Genomic DNA, 25653 nt, shown 5'->3' with positions numbered 1-25653 from the left:
TAACATATTCCAGTATAACCACAATACTTCACCACCTTTAAAAATTTTAGCTTTGGTCAGGTACAGTGACACATGCTTGTAATCCCAGTGACTCAGAAGACTGAGGCAGGAGGATTGCCAATTTGAGGCCAGTCTTAGCGATTTAGCAAGTTCTTAAGCATCTCAGCAAGACCATGTCTCAAAATAAAAAAATACGTTGCTCAGTGGTAAAGCACCTCTAGGTTCAATCCCTAGTACCAAAGGAAAAAAGAAAAAAAAAAAAAAAGATTTTTTCAGAGTTATCCTATAAGGTACAACTGAACGAATGATATGTAGAATCTTTGCTAATTAGAATACAATTCATAACAGAATGATGAGAATAATTTTAATGAATTCTTTGAGTATTGAAAACTGAGATGATTATGAAACATGATTCTGATTGTATGAGTAGAGTAAATGGAAAGGAAGAAAAGAGTTTTGTTTTTTGTTTTGTTTGTTTGTTTTTGAGACAGGATCTTGCATTATTGTCCAGGCTGGACTCATACTCCTAGGTTCTGTGATCCTCCTACCTTTCCCTTCAAAATAGCTGGGACAACAGCATGCACCACCAAGAACAGCTCTAGAATGTTTTAAAGAATGACTCTGACCAGATGTAGTGGCACTTGCTTGTAAACCAGTGAATTGGAAGGCTGAGGCAGGAAGATCACAAGTGCAAAGCCAGCTTCAGCAACTTAGTGAGGCTCTGGGCAACTTAGTAAGAACCTGTCTCAGAATAAAATAACAACCAGGGTTGGGGATGCAGCTCAGTGGTAAAGTGTCCCTGGGTTAAATCCCTAATACCAGCCCCTTTTCTCCTCCAAAAAAGGATGACTGCTAGGTACAATGCAAAAGACTATGGTCCCAGGGACTGGGAGACTGAGGCAAGACAATCACAAGTTCAAAGCCATCCCTAGAACTTAGTGAAAGCCCTGTCTTAAAATAAAAGATCAGAAAAACCAGGAATGTTAGGCTGGGGTTGTGGCTCAGTGACAGAGCGTTTGCCTTGCATATATGAGGCACTGGGTTCGATTCTCGGCACCACATAAAAATAAATAAACAAAATATATTGTGCCCATGTAGAACTAAAATAAATAAATAAATAAATAAATATATATATTATATATATATATGCTGGGAATGTAGTTCAGTGGTAGAATGCCCCTGGATTCCGTCCCCAGTAATGGAGAAACAAACAAAAAGAATGGCTCTATTTTTATTCATGTAGTTGTCAATCTGATTTTAAGGAAGATTTCCACACACATCTTTCCCCCATAACTTTCCTCTCCTTTCTTCGGTGCTAGAGATTGAACCCAGGGCATTTTGCATGCTGGGTAGATAGGTGCTCCATCTCTAAGCTGCATTCCCCACCCACCTCCCTTTTTTAAATATTTATTATTTTTAGTTGGACATAATACCTTTATTTATATGTGGTACTGAGGATCAAACCCAGGGTCTCACACATGCTAGATGAGCGCTCTCCCGCTGAGCCCCAGCCCCAGTGTCCCCCTCATCCCTTTTTTTTTGTGTGTGACAGATCTTGCTAAATGACCCAAGGTCGCTTCAAGCTTGTCATGTTCCTACCTCAAACTCCTAAGTGATTAGCAGTACAGGCATGTGCCACCATGCTGGCTTACACATGTTCTTTCTAATATTAATAGGTATTTATGAATTCTACTCTATCCTGAGAACTACAAAGGAAAACAAACCTTTTTTTAAAATATATACCTTTATTTTATTATTTTTTAATGGTTCTGAGGATCGAACCCAGTGCCTCACACATGCTAGGCAAGCACTCAGTACCATTGAGCTAAAACCCAGCCCCCAAACAGAACCTTTTTATGTAGAAAAAGTTGTTTGAGGTACACAGTATACTTTTTATAGATAAAAGATACATGATTTTATCATTTTTGTTGGAAAGGAAGTAAGTACTTCAGCATTATTCAAAGGAATCCTATATCTAGTCACAAAAATTTCATTAAGAGTTTACATAGTGATTAGGATCTGGCTAAGAATCATGATTTTAAAATGCTTTCTTGAATTAACCAATCAACAGGTAGCTATTAAACTTATCATGTGTCAGCGTAGAGTGTAGATTTTGTGAGGTGCAATGATTTTGATACAAGACACACAGGGATTTCTGTTTTTTAGATTGGGGAAAAGGGTAAAGTAAGACCATTCAATATTTACTTATATGTATGTGTAGCTATCTTGAGATTATATTTAAGAGAGAATGAAGTGAACAAAACTATATTTGTTGTATAGCAATTCTGATTCTGAAAATATATTTTATTTCCTAGTGCAATGTAATTATTTTTAAAAGGTGTTATTATAGTTATAGTTTTTTTATATAGGTAAATTACTGAAGATAGAAAAATGAAAATGAAAATTTTTTCAATTATCAATTTTATTTTTAGTTTTTTGTACTGGGGATTAAGTCCAGGATCACTCTACCATTGAGCTATATCCCTAACCCTTTTTTTTTTGAGATAGGGTTTTTTTAAGTGGCTGAGGCTGGCCTTAATCTTGTGATCTTCTGCTTCATTCTCCGCAGTGTCTGGGATTACAGACATGTACCACCATGCCCAGTGTGCTTGCATTACTCTTAAAAAGTGTATCTCTAAAAGTATTGGGTTCTTTGTAGAAAAGAAAGGATAGGGAAGCCATCCTCAGTCTTAAAAATTTGAAAGGATTTAGGATATAACTTAGTGGTAAAGTGTCCCTGGTTTCCACCCCCAGTAATGCAAAAACACAATTTAAAAATGAAGGGATTATATGATCATTCACATTTGCTTTAGGATTTTGCTAGAAGAATGTGCTTGGATCATTTGTTTTGTTTGTTTCTTATTTTTATATTTTTTTTAATGGACACAATATCTTTATTTATTTATTTATTTATTTTATGTTGTGCTGAGGATTGAACATAGTGTACCTCACAAGTGTGAAGCAAGCACTCTACCTCTGAGCTACAACCCCAGCCCCTTTTTTTAATATTTATTTTTTATTTTATTTATTTTTATGTGGTATTGAGGAGCAAACCCAGGGCCTTGCATGTGCACAAGTGCTCTACTGCTGAGCCATAGCCCTAGCTCCAATTTTGTTTCTTTTGTGGTAATGAGATTGAACTCAGGGACACTGTACCACTGAGCTACATCATCACCTTTTTTTTTTTTTTTCCTTTTTGGTACCAGGGATTGAACCTAGGGGCACTCAGCCACTGAGCCACACCGCTAGACCTATTTTGTATTTTATTTAGAGACAGGGTCCCACTGAGTTGCTTAGCATCTTGCCTTTGTTGAGGCTGGCTTTATTTGAACTCATAGTCTTATTGTCTCAGCCGCCCCAGCCGCTGGGATTAAGGTGTGGGCCACCATGCCCGGCCAGCTTTTTAATTTTTTATTTTGAGGATCTCTATTTCCAGTGCCTACCCCATACCAGGGATTGAACCCAGTGGGTACTTAACCACTAAGCAACATCCTCAGCCTTTTTTTGTTTGTTTTTTTTTTATTTTGAAACGATCTCTCCAAGTTACGTAAGGCCTCACTAAGTTGCTGAGGCTGGGTATGAACCCTTGATTCTCCTGCCTCAGCCTCTTGAGCTGCTGGAATTATAGGCATGCATCACCATGCCCAGCTCTGTTTTGAGGATCTCACTAAGTTTCTGCTTCAATCTTCTGCATCTGGCTTTAAATTTTTTAATACAAGTTTGCAAATACCAGTGAAATAACTTTTCTTTTGTATGTGGCATTGAACCTAGGTGCTTAGCCACTGAGCCATGTCCCTTGCTCTTTATTCATTGAGATAGGGTCTTGCTAAGCTACTAAAGGGTCTCCCTAAGTTGCTGAGGCAGGCAGGTTTTGAACTTGAGATCCTCCTACTTTAGCCTCCTGAGCCTGTGGGATTATAGGCGTGCACCACCATACCTGGCTGAAATAACTTATTAAATAACCTGCTTTGGGGAAAGGTGGTAAATGATCATTTTTTCAAGTAGTTTATACCATTAAATTTGAAAATGGACTTGGGAAGTAATTCAGTAGGAGAGCACTTGCCTAGCATACATAAGGCCCTGGGGCCCTGGGTTCAGTTCCTATCAGCAACAACAGCAATTGAGAAATTAAATCCTTTTTGATGGTTTATAAGTAAATTGTGTATTCTTATTTTTTGGAAGTATAGAAATTGAACCCAGGGCTTCATGCATGCTAGGCAAGCACTCTACCACTGAGCCACACCCCAGCTCACAAATTGCATATTCTTTATTAATAACAACAGAAAATATTACAAATCTTTACTTTGTAACTAAAATTAAATCTCATTATCATAAATTCATATGTATTATCCAGATTCTAAAATTTGGCCAGGAAATTAAGACTTTTTTTTTGGTATCTGGGATTGAACTTGGGCACTCGACCACTGAGCCACATCTCTAGCCCTGTTTTCTATTTTACTTAGAGATAAGAGTCTCACTGAGTTGCTTAGCCCCTTGCTGTAGGACTTAGCATTTCCTAGCACTAAATCTTCAAGTAATGACCTTTTTTGGGGAGGGGAAGTAGGGGGGTTACCAGGGATTGAACCCAGGACATTTAATCATTGATCCACATCCCCAAATTCCCAATTTTTTTTTTTTTTTGGTATGGGGTTTGAACTCAGGGCCACTCAACCACTGAGCCATATCCCCATCCCCAATCTTGTTTTGTATTTTATTTAGAGACAGGGTCTCACTGAGTTGCTTAGGGCCTTGCTTTTGCTGAGGCTAGCTTTGAATTTGTGATCCTCCTGTCTCAGCCTCCTGAGCTGCTGGGATTATAGGTGTGCACCACTGCACCTGGCCCCAGTCCTTTTTGGAGACAGAGTTTTGCCAAGTTGCTTAGGGTCTGAATTGCTGAGGCTAGCTTTGAACTTGAGATCCTTCTGCTTCAGCCTCCCAAAATACTGGGATTACAGATTGAGCCCAGCTGGAGTAATGACTTTTTTTTTTACTAGGTATTAAACCCAGGGCATTTATTGATTGATTGATTGATACTAATGGCACATGTTCTACCCCTGAGCTACATCTATAACCCTTGTTATTTTTTATTTTAAAACAAGAATTTGCTGAATTGCTCAGGTAACATGAAACTTGTGATTCTTCTGCCTTCGTTTCCTGAACAGCTGGGTTTATAGTTGTGTACCACCACTCTTCTGGCTTTGAAGGATTGATTTTATTTTTATTTTTATTTATTTTATTTTATTTTTAAATTTTTTCCAGTACTGGGGATTGAGTGTTAGGGGCACTTTATATTAATAAGCTATAGGCCCAGCCCTTTTTCATTTTGAGGCGGAGTCTCACTGCTTTTCCCAGACTGACTTAAACTTGCTATCAGCCTTCTATATAGATGGGATTACAGGCAGTAGTCACTGTGACTGACTTCAATTAGAAGACATTTATTAGAACCCTTCTTTATCATGTCTTCATTACTTTATAAAGCTACTTTTTACTTAGTGTCCTACACTAAAGGTTGTAATGTTGTTAAATATTGTAGTTTGAAGGTCTATTACCAAACTTCCAACATGTTTAGTACATTGGAATTTGTTGAAACAGGATTTCACCTTTATTCATATTGTGTATCCTGAACTGGTAGTATATATCCTATCAAACACTCTTTCCTTCTTAAAATAAATATGTGAAAATGTAGAGTTTTAGAAGGAATGTACATTTTTCATAGTAGTGAACTTTATTATATGAACCCATGAAGTAAACTTTGTAGAAAATAAAGCCTCAATATAAAACATGTGTTAAACTTACTTCAGTAGCAATGGTTAGACAATTCATAGTTCAGATCCTTTGATGTTTATCTTTCTTCTGGTGAATCAGAACTAACAAAATTGATTCCCAAATCATGAGGAATTAAGATTTTAATTAAAAAGAATATCTGAGGCCTAGGGATATAGCTCAGCTGATAGAGTACTTGCCTTATATGCACAATGCACAAGGCCCTGGGACCACAAAAAAGAATTTCTTATGCTGGGTATGGTGGCACATGCCTGTAATTCCAGCATTTTGGGGGACTGAGGTAGGAAGATCACAAGTTCAGAGCTAGCCTTAACAATTTAGAAAGACCCCCTGTCTCAAAATAATGTATAAAAAGGGGGTAGAGATGTACCTAAGAGGTTAAATGTGCCTGGGTTCAATCCTTTGTACAAAAAAAAAAGATTATTAAAATAAAGAATGAAAAATAATACCTAATAATAATTGAGAAATTATGAATTTTCCTTCCCTGAATATACTAGCTATAGAAGAAGAAATTTTAAATCTCTTTATTTATTTTTTTTGGTACCAAGGATAGAACCCAGGGGCACTTAATCACTGATCCACATCCCGGCCCATTTTATTTTTGAGACAGGGTCTCACTAGTTTGCATTGCTGAGGCTGGCTTCAAATCTGTAATCCTCCTGCCTCATTCTGTTACGTGGCTGGAATTATAGGCCTATGCTACCATGCCTGACTAAATGAGAAGAAATTTTAAATATCTGTATTGCAATAGCAGGCACACTGGTGCATACCTGTAATCACAGCAACTTTGGAGGCTGAGACAGGAGGATTACAAGTTCAAGGACAGCGTGGGTAACTTAGACTCTCAGTAACTTAGTGAGACTCTGTCATAAAATAAAAAAAGGATTGAGGATGAAGCTCAGTGGTAAAGTTCCCCTGGATTCAATCACCAATATAAAAAAATAAAAAATCTATATTGTATACCTTACTGAAGACTTTTCTGGTAATGGGCTTTTTTACCATGGTAGAAAAATGTGAGTGTAGATTGTGATGTGTGTTCATCTCTACTAGAAATTCATAATGTTTCAGATGATTATTCTGTACTCCATTAACTACCTACTTCTAGTTGATGTATGATACAAACTAATATACATTCTATTGCTCTGTTTACAAGGGATTAAAATGATAGAAATTAGTAAGAATTAATAGCTCTTGAAATTGTGTTCTTGTATTTTAAATAAATAATATTCTTTCATGGGAAAGAGAATTTCACACACAAAGAGCAGCAAGATGTTTTATAATGATTTTTTTATGAGGGCCAGATGTAATGGCACATACCTATAATCCCAGTGATACAGGAGGCTGAGACAGAATAACAAGTTAGAGGCCAACTGCAGCAACTTAGCGAAACCCTGTCTCAGCATAGAAAATTAAAAAAAAAAAAAAGGAAAGAAAAAAGACATTGCAGGGGATATGCCTGTTTTTTTATGGTTTCAGAAAGTATTCATGATCAGAAAAATAGAGGATCTTGGAGTTGTTAAGATTATCAAATTCTTTTCAACTTTCTGATAATTTGAAGGAATAGAAAAGAATTGATAAGTAGCCTAGTTTATTTGTAGGCATGAATTAGTGTACTGCACTGTAGATGTCTGCTGAGGGTGTGCATGGCACAAAATTAATCTTATAAATAAGTAAATTTAGATAGTTTACCCAGTGACTTGGAAGGCAGAGGCAGGAGTATTGTAAATTCAAAGCCAGCCTCAGTAAAAGCTGTCTAAATAAATACAAAATAGGGGGATTGGGGTTGTGGCTCAGCGGTAGAGTGCTTGCCTAACTCATGGGAGGGATCGATTCTCAGCACCACATATAAATCAATAAGATAAAGGTATTATGTCCGACTATGACTAAAAAATAAATGTTAATTAAATAAATAAATAAATACAAAATAGGGCTGGGGATGTGGGTCAGAAGTTGAGTGCCCCTGATTTCATCCCCACTGCCTCCCCACCAAAAAATAGATGGTTTAAAAAATTGGGTCCAAAACTGACTCTTCTATTTATTCCAGGAAAGAAATCTTTTTTTTTTCCCCTTCCCATTTACTGTTATAATTTGGTGTGGCTATCATGTTAATCACCAGTTGCTTAAATGATTCTGAAATAATTGCTTGGATTCTTTTTCTCATTTTTAGAATTATTTGTTTATTTTATCTGATCGGAGATGGTTGCTGCATTCTGTTTCCAAATAGAATAATTCAGTATATTTTCCACTAGTTTTGATTTCCAATGAAGTTATATTTCTTTGTTGTTGTTGTTGTTATTATTATTATTATTATTATTATTTTAGTTGTAGATTGACACAATACCTTTATTTTATTTATTGTTATGTGGTACTGAGGATTGAACCCAGTGCCTCATGCATGCTAGGCGAGCACTCTACTGCTGAGTTACAACCCCAAGCCCCTAACTTAATTGTATTTCTTATAAAACACTGTAACTTCTTTTTTCCAAGTTCCTTCTATATTTTTAATAATAAAGTAGTTTTTAAGTTATTGAGTTTTCATTCATTTTTTAAAAATCTTTGTTGATTTAAGTATAGAGTAGGTTTGGTAAATTCTATGAGTTGCAGTGATACATTGTGAATTCAGAGATTAATTCTTGCATTTTATTACATCTTCATAAAAATCTAAAGATATTGAGGAAAGAATTTATAAAGAAAGTGTAAATAATATCAAATTTTTTAATTGTTTCTTTAGTATGCTGTAGATATCTCTTTTTGCAAAATTCCAATTTGCTTAGCTCTGATAAACTTAATTTCTTGTGTTACATTACAGGTTTTTTCCTTAAAAGTAAAATCGTTGAAATATTTTAATAGCTAGGCATTATTACCTTCTTTGTGAAGTTTTATTTACATATCTCTTAAGTAATTGACAATCTTTTTCTTCCCCTCTATTATTTAGCCCAAAAGAAATTCTTCCTTCAAAACCTGTAAAGAAAGAGAAGGAACAGAGGACACGTCACTTACTCACCGACCTCCCTCTCCCTCCTGAGCTCCCTGGTGGGGATCCATCTCCCCCAGACTCTCCAGAGCCAAAGGCAATTACACCACCTCAGCAACCATACAAAAAGAGACCAAAGTGAGTTTTGGGGGGAGTCTGTCTTTAATAGTTGTCTTGCTTACTTTTGTACCTAAGTGTTTTTCTACAACACATATCAGTAAGGTCATAGAAGTTTGCTCCCAGCAAGTCCAGGGGCTTATGCCTGTTATCCCAGGAACTTAGGATTCTGAGGCAAGAGAATTGCAAGTTTGATGCCATCTTCAGCAACTTAGCAAGGCCCTCAGCAATTTTAGGAAGACCCTGTCTCAAAAGAAAAAATAAAATGGACTGGAGATTAGTTCTCTGGTAAAGCATCCAGTGTGTGCATGTTGGCACCCTGTTGGTAAGGATTGAACACATGTGTTCCATCCCCAGTACCTGCCCCCCCTCAAATGAATAATTAAAAGACAGTGATGTCTGGTCTTAATGTGTGTGTGTGCGCACGCGTGTGTGTGTGTATATTTTTTAAATCTTTTGGTACTGGGGATTGAACTCGGGGGCACTTAGCCACATCCCCAGCCCTATTTTGTATTTTATTTATTGACAGGGTCTCACTGAGTTGGTTAGTGCCTTGCTGTTGTTGAGGCTAGATTTTTTTTTTTTTTTTTAATTGTAGACAGACAAAATACCTTTATTTTATTTATTTTGTGTGGTGCTGAGAACTGAACCCAGTGCTTTACGAATACTAGGCCATCACTCTACCACTGAGCCATAACTCCAGCCCTCTGAGGGTGGCTTTGAACTCATGATCCTCCTACCTCAGCCTCCCAAGCTGCTATAGGTGTGTGCCACCAAGCCCAGCTTCTGAAGTATATTTTTACAGTCAAAACACTCTTTAGGAAAACCCTTTTATCTGGTCCCACAGATAACGTGGCTAGGTTTTTAGAAAAGTAATAAATTCCCAAATCCATATTGAGTGATTTTATTGTCTTTTTTTTTTTAAATTTTTCCTTTTAGTTGTAGTTGGGCACAATACCTTTATTTTATTTATTTATATTTATGTGATACTGGGGATTTGAACCAGGGCCTCGCACAAGCTAGGCAAGTGCTCTACCGCTGAGCTCCAACCCCAGCCCTCATTGTGTCTTTTGAGTTCATGATACAAACAGTGGTAAAGAAGTAAAAAGCCCTTTTAATTCAGGGTGCCAACATGCACACATTAATGAAATATTATTTTTTTCCCCAAAAAGCATATAAATTGTCACAATGTAAATATAGTGTAAACTGGGTCTATTTTTATTGATTTAATTTCTCTGTTAATAAAAATAGTTACCAAATATATATTTTTTTAAAATTTTTAAATATTTATTTTTTTTTAGTTTTCGGCAGACACAACATCTTTGTTTGTATGTGGTGCTGAGTATCGAACCCCGGGCCACACGCATGCCAGGCGAGCGCACTACCGCTTGAGCCACATCCCCAGCCCCTGTTACCAAATATTAAGCATATGTTAACTGCCAAAGTTTTATATTTTATTTTCACAGTAAGCCTAGGATATAGGGATTCTTTCCCCATTTTATAACTGAAGCCAGTATTGAAGAGAGATCAGAAGTTGAGCAACCAACTTATTATTTGATCCCCAGTCTTCCTGAAGCCAGAATTCTAACTCTTATTGTCAGAGATTTTTTTAAGCTATTTTATATCATTTGACTTCTGCTTTTTCAATAAAAAATTTTAGACAATTCAGGAGTTAGACACACATTTAATTGTGTAAAATATCATGTTTTATTAAAGATTTTCTGTCAAAGATGGTGATGGCGATACAGGAGCCAGTGGAGTCATCATGAAAAAATAACATTTGTAACTATTTTTATTTTTAGAATTTGTTGTCCTCGTTATGGAGAAAGACGACAAACAGAAAGTGACTGGGGGAAACGATGTGTGGACAAGTTTGATATTATTGGGATTATTGGAGAGGGAACCTATGGCCAAGTATATAAAGCCAAGGACAAAGACACAGGTAAATATTGCCATAAAAGCTTTGATGTTGGGTTAACAGTTTAACAAATCTAATTTTTTTTTTGTGTGTGTGTGTGTGTGTGTGTGTGTGTGTGTGAGGTGCTGGGGACTGAACCCAGGCCTTGTGTGTGTGAGGCAAGCATTCTACCAGCTGAGCTATATCCCCAGCCCCAAATCTCATTGTCTTAAGAGGATTATCAAAAACAAATTTTGTCTTTTAATTTAATTTGATTGCCAAAAGTTATTAAATAGACTAACATTTTTTAAAAGAAAACTGCAGCCAGGCTCTGTGATACATGCCTGTAATCCCAGCTACTCAAGAGTCTGAGGCAGAAGATTTGTCAATTTGAAGCCAGTCTGGGCAGTTTAACAAGACCCTGTCACAATTATGAAAAAGCAGGGAAAGTGAAGCTAGAGATGTAGATTAGTGGTAGAGCACTTGCCTACCATGTGTGAGTCCCTGGGTTTAATCCCCAGTACTAGAAGCGGGGTGAGGTATTCATTTCAGGACTTTTTTTTTTTCTTTTTTAATATTTATTTATCTTTAGTTTTAGGTGGATACATTAGTTTGATTTTATGTGGTGTCAAGGATCGAACCCAGTGCCTCATATGTGCTTGGCGAGCACTCTACCACTGAGCCACCACCCCAGCCCCTCATTTCAGGACCTTTCCTATCAAAATCTGCAAATACTCAAGTCTCTTATGTAAAATGGCATGATATTTGCTTTTATGCCTGTTCACATCCTTCTGTATACTTTAAATCATCCATAGAGTACTTACAGTACCTAATTCAAGGCAAAGTTACGTAAATCAAGAGTAACATCTATACATAATCAGTATAGGCACAATATTTCCCCTCCATAGGTTTAATCCACAATTTGTTGAATCTATATATGTAGAACTTATGGACATAGAAAGAGAACTGTACAATAATTATTCTTTAAAAAAATTTTTTTTTTTTTGGTACTAGAGATTGAACTTGGGCACTGAGCGACATCCCAAGCCCTATTTTGTAATTTTATTTAGAGACAGGGTCTCACTGAGTTGCTTCATTCATTCCTCACCATTGCTTAGACTGGCTTTGAAATCGCAAACCTTCTGCCTCAGCCTCCCAACCCGTTGGGATAATAGGCCTGTGCCACCAGACCTAGCACACAATAATTGTTCTTTTAAAACCTTTCTCTTAATCGGGCACTGTATTGTACACCTGTAATCCCAGTGCTCAGGAGGCTAAGACAGGATTATCCCTAGTTCAAAGCCAGCCTCAGCAGTGTCGAGGCACTTACCAACTCAGTGAGACCCTGTCTCTAAATAAAATACAAAATACGGCTGGGGATGTGTCTCAGTGGACAAGTGCTCCTGAGTTTAATCTCGATGTTGAGTAGGAGGATCTCAAGTTTTAGGCCAACCTCAGCTACAGTCCTAAGCAACTTAGCAAGACCCTGTCTCAAAAAATAAAAGAGAGATGGGCATGTGGCTCATTGGTAGACTGCCCCAAGTTAAATCCCCAGTACTAAAAAAAAAAACCAAAGTCCTCTTTTTATGGTTCATTCTTTTTTTTTTTTTTTTTTTTTAAATTTTTTTTTTTTAATATTTATTTTTTAGTTCTTGGTGGACACAACATCTTTGTTTGTATGTGGTGCTGAGGATTGAACCCGGGCCGCACGCATGCCAGGCGAGCGCGCTACCGCTTGAGCCAAATCTCCAGCCCTTATGGTTCATTCTAACATTCTGTAGTTTCCTGGAAATAAATAAATAAATTTATTTATTTATTTAGGACTGCTAATTAAACTTAAGAGAAGTTTACCACTGAACTATATCCAGAGTCCTTTTTTTAATTTAATTTTAATTTTTTGGTAACAGGTATTGAATTTAGGGACACTCAACTATTGAGCTGCATCCCCAGCCCTATTTTGTTATTTATTTAGAGACAGAGTCTCACTGAATTGCTTAGTGCCTCACCATTGCTGAGGCTGGCTTTGAACTCGAAATCCTCCTGTATCAGCCTTTGAGCTGCTGGGATTATAGGTATGTGCCACTGTGCCCAGCTATCTATCTATCTATCTATCTATCTATATATATATTTTTTTTTTAGTTGTTGATAGACTTTTTTAAAAAAATTTTATTAGTTGTTGATGTACCTTTATTTCATTTATTTATATGGTTCTGAGAATTGAACCCAGTGCCTCACACATGCTAGGCAAGTACTCTGCTACTGAGCCACAAACCCAGTCTATCCTTTTAATTTTTTACTGTGAGATTGGGTCTTGTTGAATTGCTGAGGCTGGCCTCAACTTGCGATCTTCCTACCTCAGCCTCCCAAATCGCTGGGATTACAGGTATGTACCACCATGCCTGGTTGCTCCCTGGAAATTTTAAAAGTGAGAAAATAAAACTTGTAAATGTAGGGGAGAAGTTCTTGAAATTTAAAATGAAATATTTAATTATTGGTATGTTTTAATAATACAAACTTTTAGGCCTAACTGAATTTGGAAATAACAAATCCAAATTAAAAAAAATACATTTGACAAGAAAGGAACATAGTTCCCATAGACGATTGAGGCAGGAAGTTTGAGGCCAACTGTAGCAACTTAGTGAGCCCCTTAGCAGTTTAGTGAGACCCTGTCTCAAAATAAAAATATAAACTAAGAACAGTGGTGCACACCTGTAATTCCAGTTTCTCGGGAGGCTGAGGCAGGGGAATCAAGAGTTCAAAGCCAGCCTTAGCAAAAGTGAGATGCTAAGCAACTCAGTGAGACCCTGTCTCTAAATCAAATACAAAAAAATAGGACTGGGGATGTGGCTCAGTGGTCACAGTGCACGTGAGTTCAACCCCTAGTACCAAAAAAAGAAAAAGAAAAATAGAAAGGACGGGGATGTAGCTCAATGGCAAAGTGCTTCTGGATTCAATTCCTTATCAAAAAAAGTGAAGAAAAGAACATAAAGAACATAGTGGGGGCAGGGGATATCCCTCAGTTGGTAGTGTGCTTGCCTTGCATGCAGAAGACCCTGGATTCAATCCCCAGCATGCGTAAATGAATGAATGAATGAATGAATGAATGAATGAATAAAAATCAATAAATAGGGTATGGGATGTAGTTCAGTGTTAGGGTGCATTCTTAGGGTAAATTGAGTCCCTAATACCGAAAAAGAAAAGAAAGAATGGGAAATGTAAGTTTTTGTTTTTGGTGCTGGAGCTTTAATTCAGGGGAGCTCTACCACTGAGCTACATTCCCACTCTTTAGGGTCTTTCTAGATTGCTGAGGGCTTCACTAATTTGCTGAGTTTGGCCTTGAACTTGAAGTACTCTTGCCTTAGCCTCCCAATCACTGGTATTGTAGGCAAGTGTCACTGCCTCTGGCAGGATTTTTTTTTTTTTTTTTTTAAGGAAATAAAAATAGGTATTAAGAGTCTTTTAGAACAAGGGCATATAATACTGGTTCATGATTGTGGATAAAAACTGTTAAATTTGGGCTGGAGTTGTGGCTCAGCGGTAGAGTGCTCACCTAGCACATGTGAAGCACTGGGTTCAATCCTCAGCACCACATAAAAATAAAATAAAGGGGCTGGGGATGTGGCTCAAGCGGTAGTGTGCTTGCCTGGCATGCGTGCGGCCCGGGTTCGATCCTCAGCACCACATACAAACAAAGATGTTGTGTCCGCCGAGAACTAAAAAAATAAATAAATATTAAAAAAATAATAATAATAAAAATAAAATAAAATAAAGGTATTGTATTTACTTATAACTAAAAAAATATATATTAAAAAATGTTGAATTTGTTTTGGCAGGAGAACTAGTAGCTCTGAAGAAGGTGCGATTAGACAATGAGAAAGAGGGATTCCCAATTACAGCCATTCGTGAGATCAAAATTCTTCGTCAGTTAATCCACCGAAGTGTTGTTAACATGAAGGAAATTGTTACAGATAAACAAGATGCACTGGATTTCAAGAAGGACAAAGGTACTAGCAATGAATCATGTGTCTACAGGATTTTTTTTTATTTTCCTCTCTTAGCTTGTTTTCCTATGTGAATTTTTAAACAGGTTGTGTTGAAGTCTAGCTTTTTCCTTGAATCTATTCCAGATTTAAGATGTTGGCAGATTGTGCCAAATGGTGTTGATTTTTTTATAGTGTCCATTTTGCATCAATATACTCTGTATACTTTTTTTACTTTTTATTTTATTTTTTAGTTGTAGTTGGACACAACACCTTTATTTCACTTGTTTAATTTTATGTGGTGCTGAGGATCGAACCTAGGGTCTTGAACATGCGAGGCGAGCGCTCTACCGCTGAGCCACAACCCCAGCCCACTCTGTATACTTTTTAAGCATCATTGTCAATATTTAAATATGCATTTAGGTATGTAGGGTGTGCTGTAACACCTTATAAAGCCAGCAGATAAACTTATCCAGATTTTTGTTTGTTTATGTGTAGCTCTGGGGCTCAATCCCAGGGCTTGATATAACATTTTGTGGGGGTTTTGTTTTTGTTTTTACAAAATTTAAAATAGTAATTGACATTAAAACCCAGATTATTTAGGCAGGGTTACTCATACGCACACCTGTAATCCTAGCAATTTGGGGGGCTGGGCAATTTAGCAAATCCTTGACTCAATAAAAGGATTGGGGATGTAGTTCAGTGGTAGAATGCTCCTTTTACCCAATATTGCCAAAAAAACATCCAGAACCAGATTTATCCATTACTCTCATGGTTACATCGTCACTGTTTGTTATTGTCTATATGCATCCATATTTTTATAACAGTTTTGCATTGATATAGTTTAGAAATTCAAAGCAAGATTTTTGTTTTTGTTTTAGAGCATTATAGTTATACATAGTACTTGTGTTCATTTTGACAAAATCATACATGCATGGAATTTGATTTCAGTCCCCTTCCTCACTGTCTTCTCTTCCCTCTTCCCTCTCCCATTCTCTTTTCTCTACTCAGTGCAGGTGTTTTCTAAAAATATTTTCATCAGATCACATAATGGTTTGATTATTGGAGTTGTAACTTTTGTCTCTGTTTGAGAAAATTGTTCATTGTTTTCATACTTATGTTTGAAGTAGTTTATACATTACATCATCCAACCTATTTTTGTACAACAAATCTGAAGAAGATTTAGAGATGGGCAATTGAAAATAGAGTCAAGTGAAGAAATGGCATCTGTGAATACACTCTGGAATGTTAGAAGGTGATTGAAGTATATAAAACTAGAAAGGTAATAGATAAAAAGTTAAGCTTCACTATAAACAGAGCCTTAAGAGTATTGGCACTAGGGGAGGAGCCATCCTAGGCATAATTCTGTGTATATTTTAACTTTCGGAATATACAAATATTATGTAACTAGTTTCAGTAAGAATGCTTAGAAAATGTTACTTGGTTGTTTCTGGAGAGGTGCTTACTTTCATTCATACCACTCTTTACTGTTTGTTTGTTTACTTATTTATTTATTTATTTTTAATATTTATTTTTTAGTTGTAGTTGGACACAATACCTTTATTTTATTTATTTTTATGTGGTGCTGAGGATTGAACCCAGGCCTCACACATGCTAGGCAAGTGCTCTACCATTTAGCCACAACTTCAGCCTGCACTCTCTATTGTTTAAATAAATCATTTACTATGAACTACCTAAATTCATTTTGAATAAAATTATAAAAATGAATGAATGGATGTGATACATGGGAAAACTGATTATAAAAATATTAAAAATTTGGAACAGTAAGAAAACAAAATGGCAATCATTTTTTTTTAATTTAAATTTTTTTTTAAAGAGAGAGAGATGAGAGAGAGAGAGAGAATTTTTTTTTTTTTAAACAATTTGATGTGGAAGAGAGGGGACAAGAACTAGAATGAGTCTTTATTCCACTCCCCCCCCCCCTTTTTTTTTAAGAGAGATGGAGAGAGAATTTTTTTTTAATATTTATTTTTAATTTTCGGCGGACACAACATCTTTATTTGTATGTGGTGCTGAGAATCGAATCCGGGCCACACACATGCCAGCCAAGCACGCTACCGCTTGAGCCACATCCCCAGCCCGAGAGAGAGAGAGAGAGAGAGAGAGAGAGAGAGAGAGAGAGAGAGAGAGAGAGAGAATTTTAATATTTACTTTTTAGTTTTCGGCGAACACAACATTTTTGTTTGTATGTGGTGTTGAGGATTGAACCCGGGCTGCACACACGCCAGGCAAGCGCGATACTGATTGAGCCACATCCCCAGCCCGGCAATCATTTTTTTCCCACTCCATCCTAACAGCACCATTCTTAGAAAAACCACTGTATTATTAACATTTTGGTATATTTGTTTCTAGTACTTCATATTATACATATTATATTTATTTGAACATAACTGAGATCCAAGTGTATTTAATGTTATATAACCTAACAAAAGCAGTTTCCTATATCATTAAATATGGCATAAAGATGCATGAATGCAAATTTACTAGTCCCTTTTGAGCCTTTAATTAACAGTGGGTAAAAATATTGGGCTGGGGTTATGGCTCAGCAATAGAGAGCTCATCTAGTACATTCGAGGTTCTGGGTTTGATCCTCAGCACCACATAAAAATATATAAACAAAATAAAGGTATTGTGTACAACTAAAAAATAAATATTAAAAAAATATTAAGCCTGCAATTCTAGTGGCTTGGGAAACTGAGGTAGGAGAATTGTGAGTTCAAAGCCAGCCTAAGCAATGGCGGGGCACTAAACAACTCAGTGAGACCCTGTCTCTAATTAAAATACAAAATAGGGCTGAGGATGTGGCTCAGTGGTCAAATGCCCCTGAGTTTAATCCCTGGTACCAATAAATGAATGAATATATATATATAATTCTCGAACGTGCTAGGTGAGCTCTCTACTGTTGAGCCACAACCCCAGCCTAATATTTTTAAACACTTCTAATATATATATATGCATGCATATATATGTGTGTGTGTGTGTGTATTATGCTTCTAGTCCTGGCTATTCAGGTGATTGAGGCAGGAGGGTGACTAGTTCAAGGCCAGCTTCAGCAACTTAGCAAGGCCATCATCATTTAGAGACACTGTCTCAAAATAAAAAATAAATGGATAGAGGTGTAGTTCATTTGAAAGTTCCCCTGGCCTACCTCCTGCGTTAAAAAAAAAAGTTTAAAATGTTTCATACTGTTTTACATATTTAAGGGGTCCTTAAAGCCTACCCCCAGATTGAGTTCCTGCCTTCAGCTGGCTGTGTAGATCAGTAGTAGAGTGCTTGATCTCTAGTAGCATTCATAAGGCCCTTGGTTTATTCCTGAAAAAACAAAAACAAAACAAAATCCATGCCTTTACATTCTTAGTAAAAAGAATTTTAGACTGGGTAGATCATTATCTATTTCTAATATTTCTTTTGTTATAATATTTGCCTCTGTGATGTACCTGCCAAAAGGTAGTGTGGGTTTCAAGTTGTTTATAGTTGTCCCTTTTGTTTTGTTATTGGTGCTGGGGATTGAACCTGGGGCCTTGTGCGTGTGAGGCAAGCACTCTAATAACTGAACTATATCCCCAGCCCTTTAAGTATTTTTTCTTTCTTTCTTTTTTTTTTTAAAGAGAGAGTGAGAGAGGAGAGAGAGAGAGAGAATTTTTTTAATATTTATTTTTTAGTTATCGGCGGACACAACATCTTTGTTTGTACGTGGTGCTGAGAATCGAACCCGGGCCGCACACATGCCAGGCGAGTGCGCTACCACTTGAGCCACATCCCCAGCCCAGTATTTTTTCTTAATGTACGTCTCACTCCTTTTAAAATCTATTTCTGGCTGGGCTCAGTGGTGCATGCCTATAATCCCAGCAGTTTAGGTAGCTGAAGCAGGAGGATGATAACTTCAGAGCCAGCCTTAGCAACTCAAGTGAGGCCCTAAGCAATTTAATGAGACCCTGTTTCAAAAAATAAAATGGTTGGGCAGGGCGTGGTTGCACATGCCTGTAATCCCAGTGACTCTGGTAGCTGAGACAGGAGGATCCTAAGGCATCAAACAACTCATTGAGACCCTGTCTCTGAACAATATACAAAAAAATAGGGCTGGGGGGCTGGCGTTGTGGCTCAGTGGTAGAGCACTTGCCTAGTATATGTGAGGCCCTGGGTTTGATCTTCAGCACCATATATAAATAAATAAAATAAAGGTATTGTGTCCATCTGCAACTAAAAAAATATATCTACAACCTAAAATAAATAAAAATAAAAAGGCTGGAAATGTGGCTCAGTGATTTAAGTGCCCTGGGATTCAGTTGCCAGTACCAAAATAATAATAATAATAATAAATTAATTTAAATAAATCTTCTGAATTTAGGAAGTTGATTTAGGTGATTGACTTTTTTTTCTTTTCTTTCTTCTTCTTTTTTTTTTTTTTTTGGTACAGGGGATTGAACTCAGGGACACTCAGCCACTGAGCCACATCCCCAGCCCTATTTTGTATTTTATTTAGAGACAGGCTCTCACCGAGTTGCTTAGCACTTCACCATTGCTGAGGCTGGCTTTGAACTCTCAATCCTCCTGCCTCAGCCTCCTGAGCCACTAGGATTCAGGTGTGTCCCACTGCATCTGACTTGATTTGACCTACGTTTTGATTCTTACATACTTTGACTTTCACTAATAATTTTTGCTAAATACACTAGGCTGCCTCTGTTGCTGCCTATTATCTAAGGTAAAGACCTTTTCAAAAGTAGTCTTAGACAATATATAATAAATGGGTAGGGTTAAATTACAAACAAAACTTTATTAACATTGGTCAACAGACAGAATTTGGCCCAGGGTCTATAATTTCCTAAGTGATCATATAAAGTCTTTCAATACAATCTTTTTTTTTTTTTTTAAATATTGTTTTAACTGTTAATGGACCTTTTCTTGTATGTGGTGTTGAGGATCAAACCCAGTGCCTTGCACATTCTAGGCAAGCACTCTATAATTGAGCCACAACACGAGACCTCTCAATACAATCTTATCATGACAGTTGTCCTCTAAAGATTTAAAGAGACGGGCTGGGGATGTGGCTCAAGCGGTAGCGCGATCGCCTGGCATGCATGCGGCCCGGGTTCGATCCTCAGCACCACGTACAAACAAAGATGTTGTGTCCGCCGAAAACTAAAAAATAAATATTAAAAAATTCACTCTAAAAAAAAAAAAAAGATTTAAATAGACAAAGAGAAGTGGAATCAGAAAATCAAATTCAAATAGTACTTACAGTACTTCTGATTAATTTATTATTGGAAAGAAAATTATTTAAGGGGTTATTTTAGAGTGCTTCATGATCAGCTCCAAATTTTTATTATTATTTTTTTTTTCCTATGTAGGTGCCTTTTACCTTGTATTTGAGTATATGGACCATGACTTAATGGGATTGCTAGAATCTGGTTTGGTGCACTTTTCTGAGGACCATATCAAGTCATTCATGAAACAACTAATGGAAGGATTGGATTACTGTCACAAAAAGAATTTCCTGCATCGGGATATTAAGTGTTCTAACATTTTGCTGAACAACAGGTAACATAGTAACCAAATAAGGTCAAGCATTCTCTCCTTCTCAGCTAGCTAATTGGAATTATAAATAGATTTAGTAATGCAATTTTTTCCTTTTACATACATTTGATGTTTTTACATTAGGAATAACTACTTATGATAGGGGTACTGTGATCAGAGAGCCACCAGACTCATTATTGGTAAGGAATTAATAGAAGTAGGATTATAAAGATTTTTCTTATAAGCATTATAGGGAATCACTCAGATCTTATAGGAATATTCAGAGAGCTCTTTGCTGAAGTTAGAAAATAATGTGACCCTAAGCAAAGTCAAATATACATTGGATTCTTAGTGATATTTGCCTCGTTGAGTGGAGAACAACATGCCTGCTTCTTGAACTGTTCATAAGCCTTTAGGGGTTACTGTCTTTTCGAGTAAACAGAGGTTTAGTTAGTAATTGGCCTTTCTAGCCATTACTTCTTCTAGGTTTTAATGGTGTAAACAGTAAGGATTTTGGTGATGAACAAGTGTTAATTTTCCAGAAGATTTTATCATCTGCTTTCTTCTTTTCTGATTATGTACCTACACTGGTAATGATGATATATCAGATATGTTATGCTCACTATCCTTTAGCATATCCCTACCCACTAAGGGATGAACAAGAAGTCTGGTACCACTGAAATCAGGGCAGTGTTTGGTTCTTTAGACAGCTGGGTTTTTGCATCCATCTTTGCATTTTATTTTTCTGTTAAATGCCAACAAATATTACCTAGATAAAAATATAACATGACTACGACATATTTCCTCTCTCTCTCTCTCTCTTTTTTTTTTGTTTGTTTGTTTGTGATGCTGAGATAGAACCCAGGGCCTTGTACTTGCTAGACAAGTTCTGTACCACTCAGCCATATCCCTAGCTCCCAGCATTTCCTGTTTTTGTGTAATATAATAACCAACCATGCAGGATTAATGGAGACTCTCTTGTCTCATGGAATAGTTAGTCACTATGTAGCTTAGAGTTTAGTAGGGGAGCTAGATAAATAAATATTCCATTTAGGAGCCATTTATTAAGCCAATTTTCCCCCACTTAAATTGTGGAGTACCTCGAAAGGTGCATCCTTGAGGAACGAATTGGAATTTATTAGAAATAATAACAATGGTCTATCAAATGTCTAGACAGAAGAAATTGCATACACAAAAGCAGTTAAACATGAAAACAGTACGTTATGTCTGGAAAACTATTAAAAGGTCAGTATTAACTAGAGCAAGAAGATTGAAGTACCTAACAGGAGGAAATGAAGCTGGAAAGTTACTAGGTGCAAATTTAAGGCTCATATATACCTTCTATGGAGCTGAAGCTTTATTGTAGTTGACAGGGGACCATTGAAATGTGTTGGTTCCTTTTTTTTTTTTTTTTTTGTATGAGTAATGCACTATTTCATTTTATTTATTATTTATTTATTTAAAGAGAGAGTGAGAGAGAATTTTTTAATATTTATTTTTTAGTTTTTGGCAGACACAACATCTTTGTTTGTTTGTGGTGCTGAGGATCGGACCCAGGCTGCATGCATGCCAGGCGAGTAAGCTACCGCTTGAGCCACATCCCCAGCCCAATGCAATATTTTAAATTATAATTAAATACCAGAGGCATACACCTGGGGGTATCCTAGTTACTCAGGAGTCTTGAGGCCAGCCTGGACAACAAAGGAAGACTCTCACCTTAAAAAAAAAAAAAAAAAAACAAAAAACAATTATTATTTTCTATTTCTGTGGCTCACAATTCCCATTAAAGATGAAGGTTGGTGACTCTACATCCATAGTAAGTAGTTCATCAAGAATTTTATGGGGCTGGGGATGTGGCTCAAGCGGTAGCGCGCTCGACTGGCATGCGTGCGGCCTGGGTACGATCCTCAGCACCACATACAAACAAGGGTGTTGTGTCTGCCAAAAACTGAAAAATAAATATTAAAAAATTCTCTCTCTCTCTCTCTTAAAAACAAAGAAAAAAAAAAGAATTTTATGATGGGGCTGAGGCTGTGGCTCAGTGGTAGAGTGCTCGCCTAGCATGTGTGAGGTGCTGGGTTTGATTCTCAGCACCACATATAAATAAACAAATAAAGGTCCATCAACAACTAAAAAATAATTAAAAAAAAAAGAATTTTATGATGGATGCTGGGGTCGTGGTTCAGTGGTAGAGTGCTTGCCTATTACACGTGAGGCACTGGGTTTGATCCTCAGTACCATATAAAAATTAAAAAATGAAGGTATTATATCCATTTACAACTAAAAAATGTATTTAATGGGGCTGGGATTGTGGCTCAGTGTTAAGAGCGCTTGCCTTGCATGTGTGAGGCCCTGGGTTCCATCCTCAGCACCACATAAAAATAAAGAAACAAAACAAAGGTATTGTGTCCCTCTATAACTAAAAAAAAAAAAAAATTTAAAAATGTATTTAAAAAAATAAAGAAGAAAAACTTGATTATGACTGAGTATGGTGACCCATGCCTGTAATCCCACCAACTTGGAAGACTAAAGTAGGAGGTCACAAATTCAAGGCTAGTCTTAGCAATTTAGCCAGGCCCTAAACAACTTAGCAAGACCCTGTTTCAAAATAAAAATAAAAGGGCTAGGTATGGCCGAGCACAGTGACACAAGTTCCTATAATTCCAGCAACTCAGGAGGTCAAGGCAGGAGGATCCTGAGTTCAAAATCATTCTCAGCAAAAGCAAGGCACTTAGCAACTCCATGAGACCCTGTATGTAAATAAAATAGAAAATAGGGCTGGGGATGTGGCTCAGTGGCTGAGTGCCCCTGAGTTCAATCCCTGGTATTAAAAAAAAAGAAAATTGATGATGACTATCATTTGTAACTCTTTGGACTCTAGTATTAATATTAATATATTTTCTTGGGCTGGGGATGTGGCTCAAGCCGTAGCTCGCTCGCCTGGCATGCATGTGGCCCGGGTTCGATCCTCAGCACTACATATAAACAAAGATGTTGTATATAAAATATATATATAAATTCTTTCTTTTTAGTTTTCCCCTTATGTTCCCTTTACTCCTTCATGGGGACTTTCTTAGAGCAAGGAGTAATTGCAGTTCTGCTTTTAACCTTTTCCCAGTCCCTGACTGCCCATAGTCTAGACCCTTAGGAGGGCCTAGGCTAAATTGAACTGCCTCTTTAAGTTGCTAAGCAGGACGTATGATCCCATAGACTAGCTAATCTATCAGATCTTTGTCCTTGCTCACTTAATTCTGTTAACTCAAGGCTTCTGTCAACTTTGAGGCTTCTTGGGTGAAATGGTCGTGGGGTGGTGGAATAGTGAGAGGTTATCAGCAGGGCAGGAAAGAAAGATCAATTGACAAAAGAGAAGACTAGGGCTGGGCTCGTTATCTTCATTTTATTTATTAATTTTTTTAGTTTTAGGTGGACACATTACCTTTATTTTACATTTATGTGTTGCTGAGGATTGAACCCAGTGCCTCAGGCATGCTAAGCAAGCACTCTACCGCTGAGCCACAACCCCAGTTCACATTGTTTTAGATAGAGGTGAGATAGTCTTTTGTTTTAAAAAGCGCACTAATAATCACTGTGTAGCCATAGTTTAGAGGCAGGGGGACTATTAAGAACACCATAAGATGGGCATGGTGGTGCATGCCTGTAATCCCAGCAACTCAGTGAGACCCTGTCTCTAAATAAAATACAAAATAGGGCTGAGGATTTGACTCAGTGGTAAAGTGCCCCTAAATTTAATCCAGCTCCCCACCCCCCCGCAAAAAAAAACATTTAAAAAAGGATCAGTGCTTGAACTAATCAAGGCCCTGCCTATAGGTATGGACAGAATGTGTTTGATAGTAGTCTTGGGTGAGTGAGTAAAAGATGGGGAAGGAATAAGAGAAAGTAAGATAACTCAAAAGTTATTTTTGAAAAACCCTCAAAAAAATGATTGGTGGTACTACCAGTCATTATAAATAATATAAAAGAAAGAGCAGAATAGGTGAGGATGAAAAGTGAACCTCTTCTGGGATCTCTTGTATATTCAGGATTGTGATAGCTAATAGGCATATGGTCATGTGGGAGCTTGAAACTATCAATACAGATTTGGAAGTTAGTGTAGAAAAAAAATGTGAAGTGGAACCCAAGAGAAAAAAAGAGGAAGGATAAGGGAAAATACCATCAATAGAAGATAGTCAAATTTTAAAAAGGACTGGTCTTAGGTGTCAGATAATATTGACAAATTAAGACCTAAGAAGAGAGTTTGCAAATTAAAAGGCCAGAGGTGAAATTAGTGTAGGATGTGGGGTGAGAGAATGTGTAACACAGTTAATGAGAAGGAAGTAACAGGCATGTCTGAATCTTTTTTTTTTTTTTTATCATGTATTTGGAGAATAGCAGAGTATTGAACATTTAAATGCTAATAGTAAAGAAAATCAGTAAGAAGAAGTTGAAGATTCAGGAAATAACTAAAATAATTTTAAAAGAGGGTTGGAGATGTGGCTCAAATGGTAGCGCGCTCCCTTGGCATGCGTGCTCCTGGGTTCGATCCTCAGGACCACATAGAAACAAAGATGTTGTGTCCGCCAAAAACTAAAAAACAAATATAAAAAAAAAAAATTCTCTCTCTCTCTCTCTTTTTAAAAATAAAAATAAAATAATTTTAAAAGAGCAGAGTTCTAGGGGACACAGAATTAAGGCTACAAGTAGAGAATGATTAAAGAAAAAGAGGAAAATAAGATTATAGATGCAAGAAAATTTGTAAGAGGATGTTAAGGCAGTCACACTTCCCCCTGATGACCTTTTTTTTTTTTGTAGCAGGCATTGAACCCAGGGGAACTTAACCATTGAATCACATCTCCCTGAGCCCTTTTTATTTTGAGACAGGGTCTCACTAAATTGCATAGGGCCTTGTTAAATTGCTGAGGCTGTATTTGAACTTGGAATCCTCTTTCCTCAGCCTTCCAGGATGCTGGGATTTACAAGTGTACACCACCATGCCTGGCTATAATGACTTTTTTTTCAATGAAGAATTATTTACTGTGAGAGTATAGGGGATGAATTCAGGCACTAAGGAGAATGCCAAAGGTTTGTAATGACAGCCAAGCAAAATAGAAGAGGTTATTGATTGAAATCAAGTAAAAGGACTAAACCAACAGTATTCAAGCCTTACTGAGAGAGGAAAATATACAGTTTGGAGTGGCACCAATGATAATTGTATGCTTTTTATATCTTAAGCTTTTGTTTAGTTCTCTGGATTAGAAAAGGCAAATTGTTGAATTTGTACTAGAATTAAGTACTTAAGGTTTAAATATATAAAAGGGTCACAATGAAGATAGTAGTTTGGCTAATTGATCTATGGTCCAGGCTGGTTA

The 25653-nt window shown here is 36.9% G+C and overlaps 1 protein-coding gene across 9 annotated transcripts in view; it reads left to right on the top strand.

Annotated features, from left to right (window-relative positions):
- The window catches only part of Cdk12 (cyclin dependent kinase 12), an 86838-nt gene that overhangs the window by 11737 nt on the left and 49448 nt on the right, over nucleotides 1-25653 (top strand). For all 9 annotated transcript variants that reach the window (XM_076871529.1, XM_076871527.1, XM_076871525.1 and 6 more), the window contains exons 3-6: nucleotides 8720-8896; nucleotides 10678-10817; nucleotides 14606-14776; nucleotides 20122-20311. In XM_076871529.1, coding sequence (XP_076727644.1) covers nucleotides 8720-8896; nucleotides 10678-10817; nucleotides 14606-14776; nucleotides 20122-20311 — 678 coding nt within the window. The remainder of the gene's footprint in view (nucleotides 1-8719; nucleotides 8897-10677; nucleotides 10818-14605; nucleotides 14777-20121; nucleotides 20312-25653) is intronic.

This window comes from Callospermophilus lateralis, chromosome 11, assembly GCF_048772815.1.
Source record: "Callospermophilus lateralis isolate mCalLat2 chromosome 11, mCalLat2.hap1, whole genome shotgun sequence".
In the NCBI taxonomy this organism is placed as follows: domain Eukaryota; kingdom Metazoa; phylum Chordata; class Mammalia; order Rodentia; family Sciuridae; genus Callospermophilus; species Callospermophilus lateralis.
Note: the sequence above shows the minus strand (reverse complement) of the source record. Positions and strands in the feature narration are given on the sequence as shown.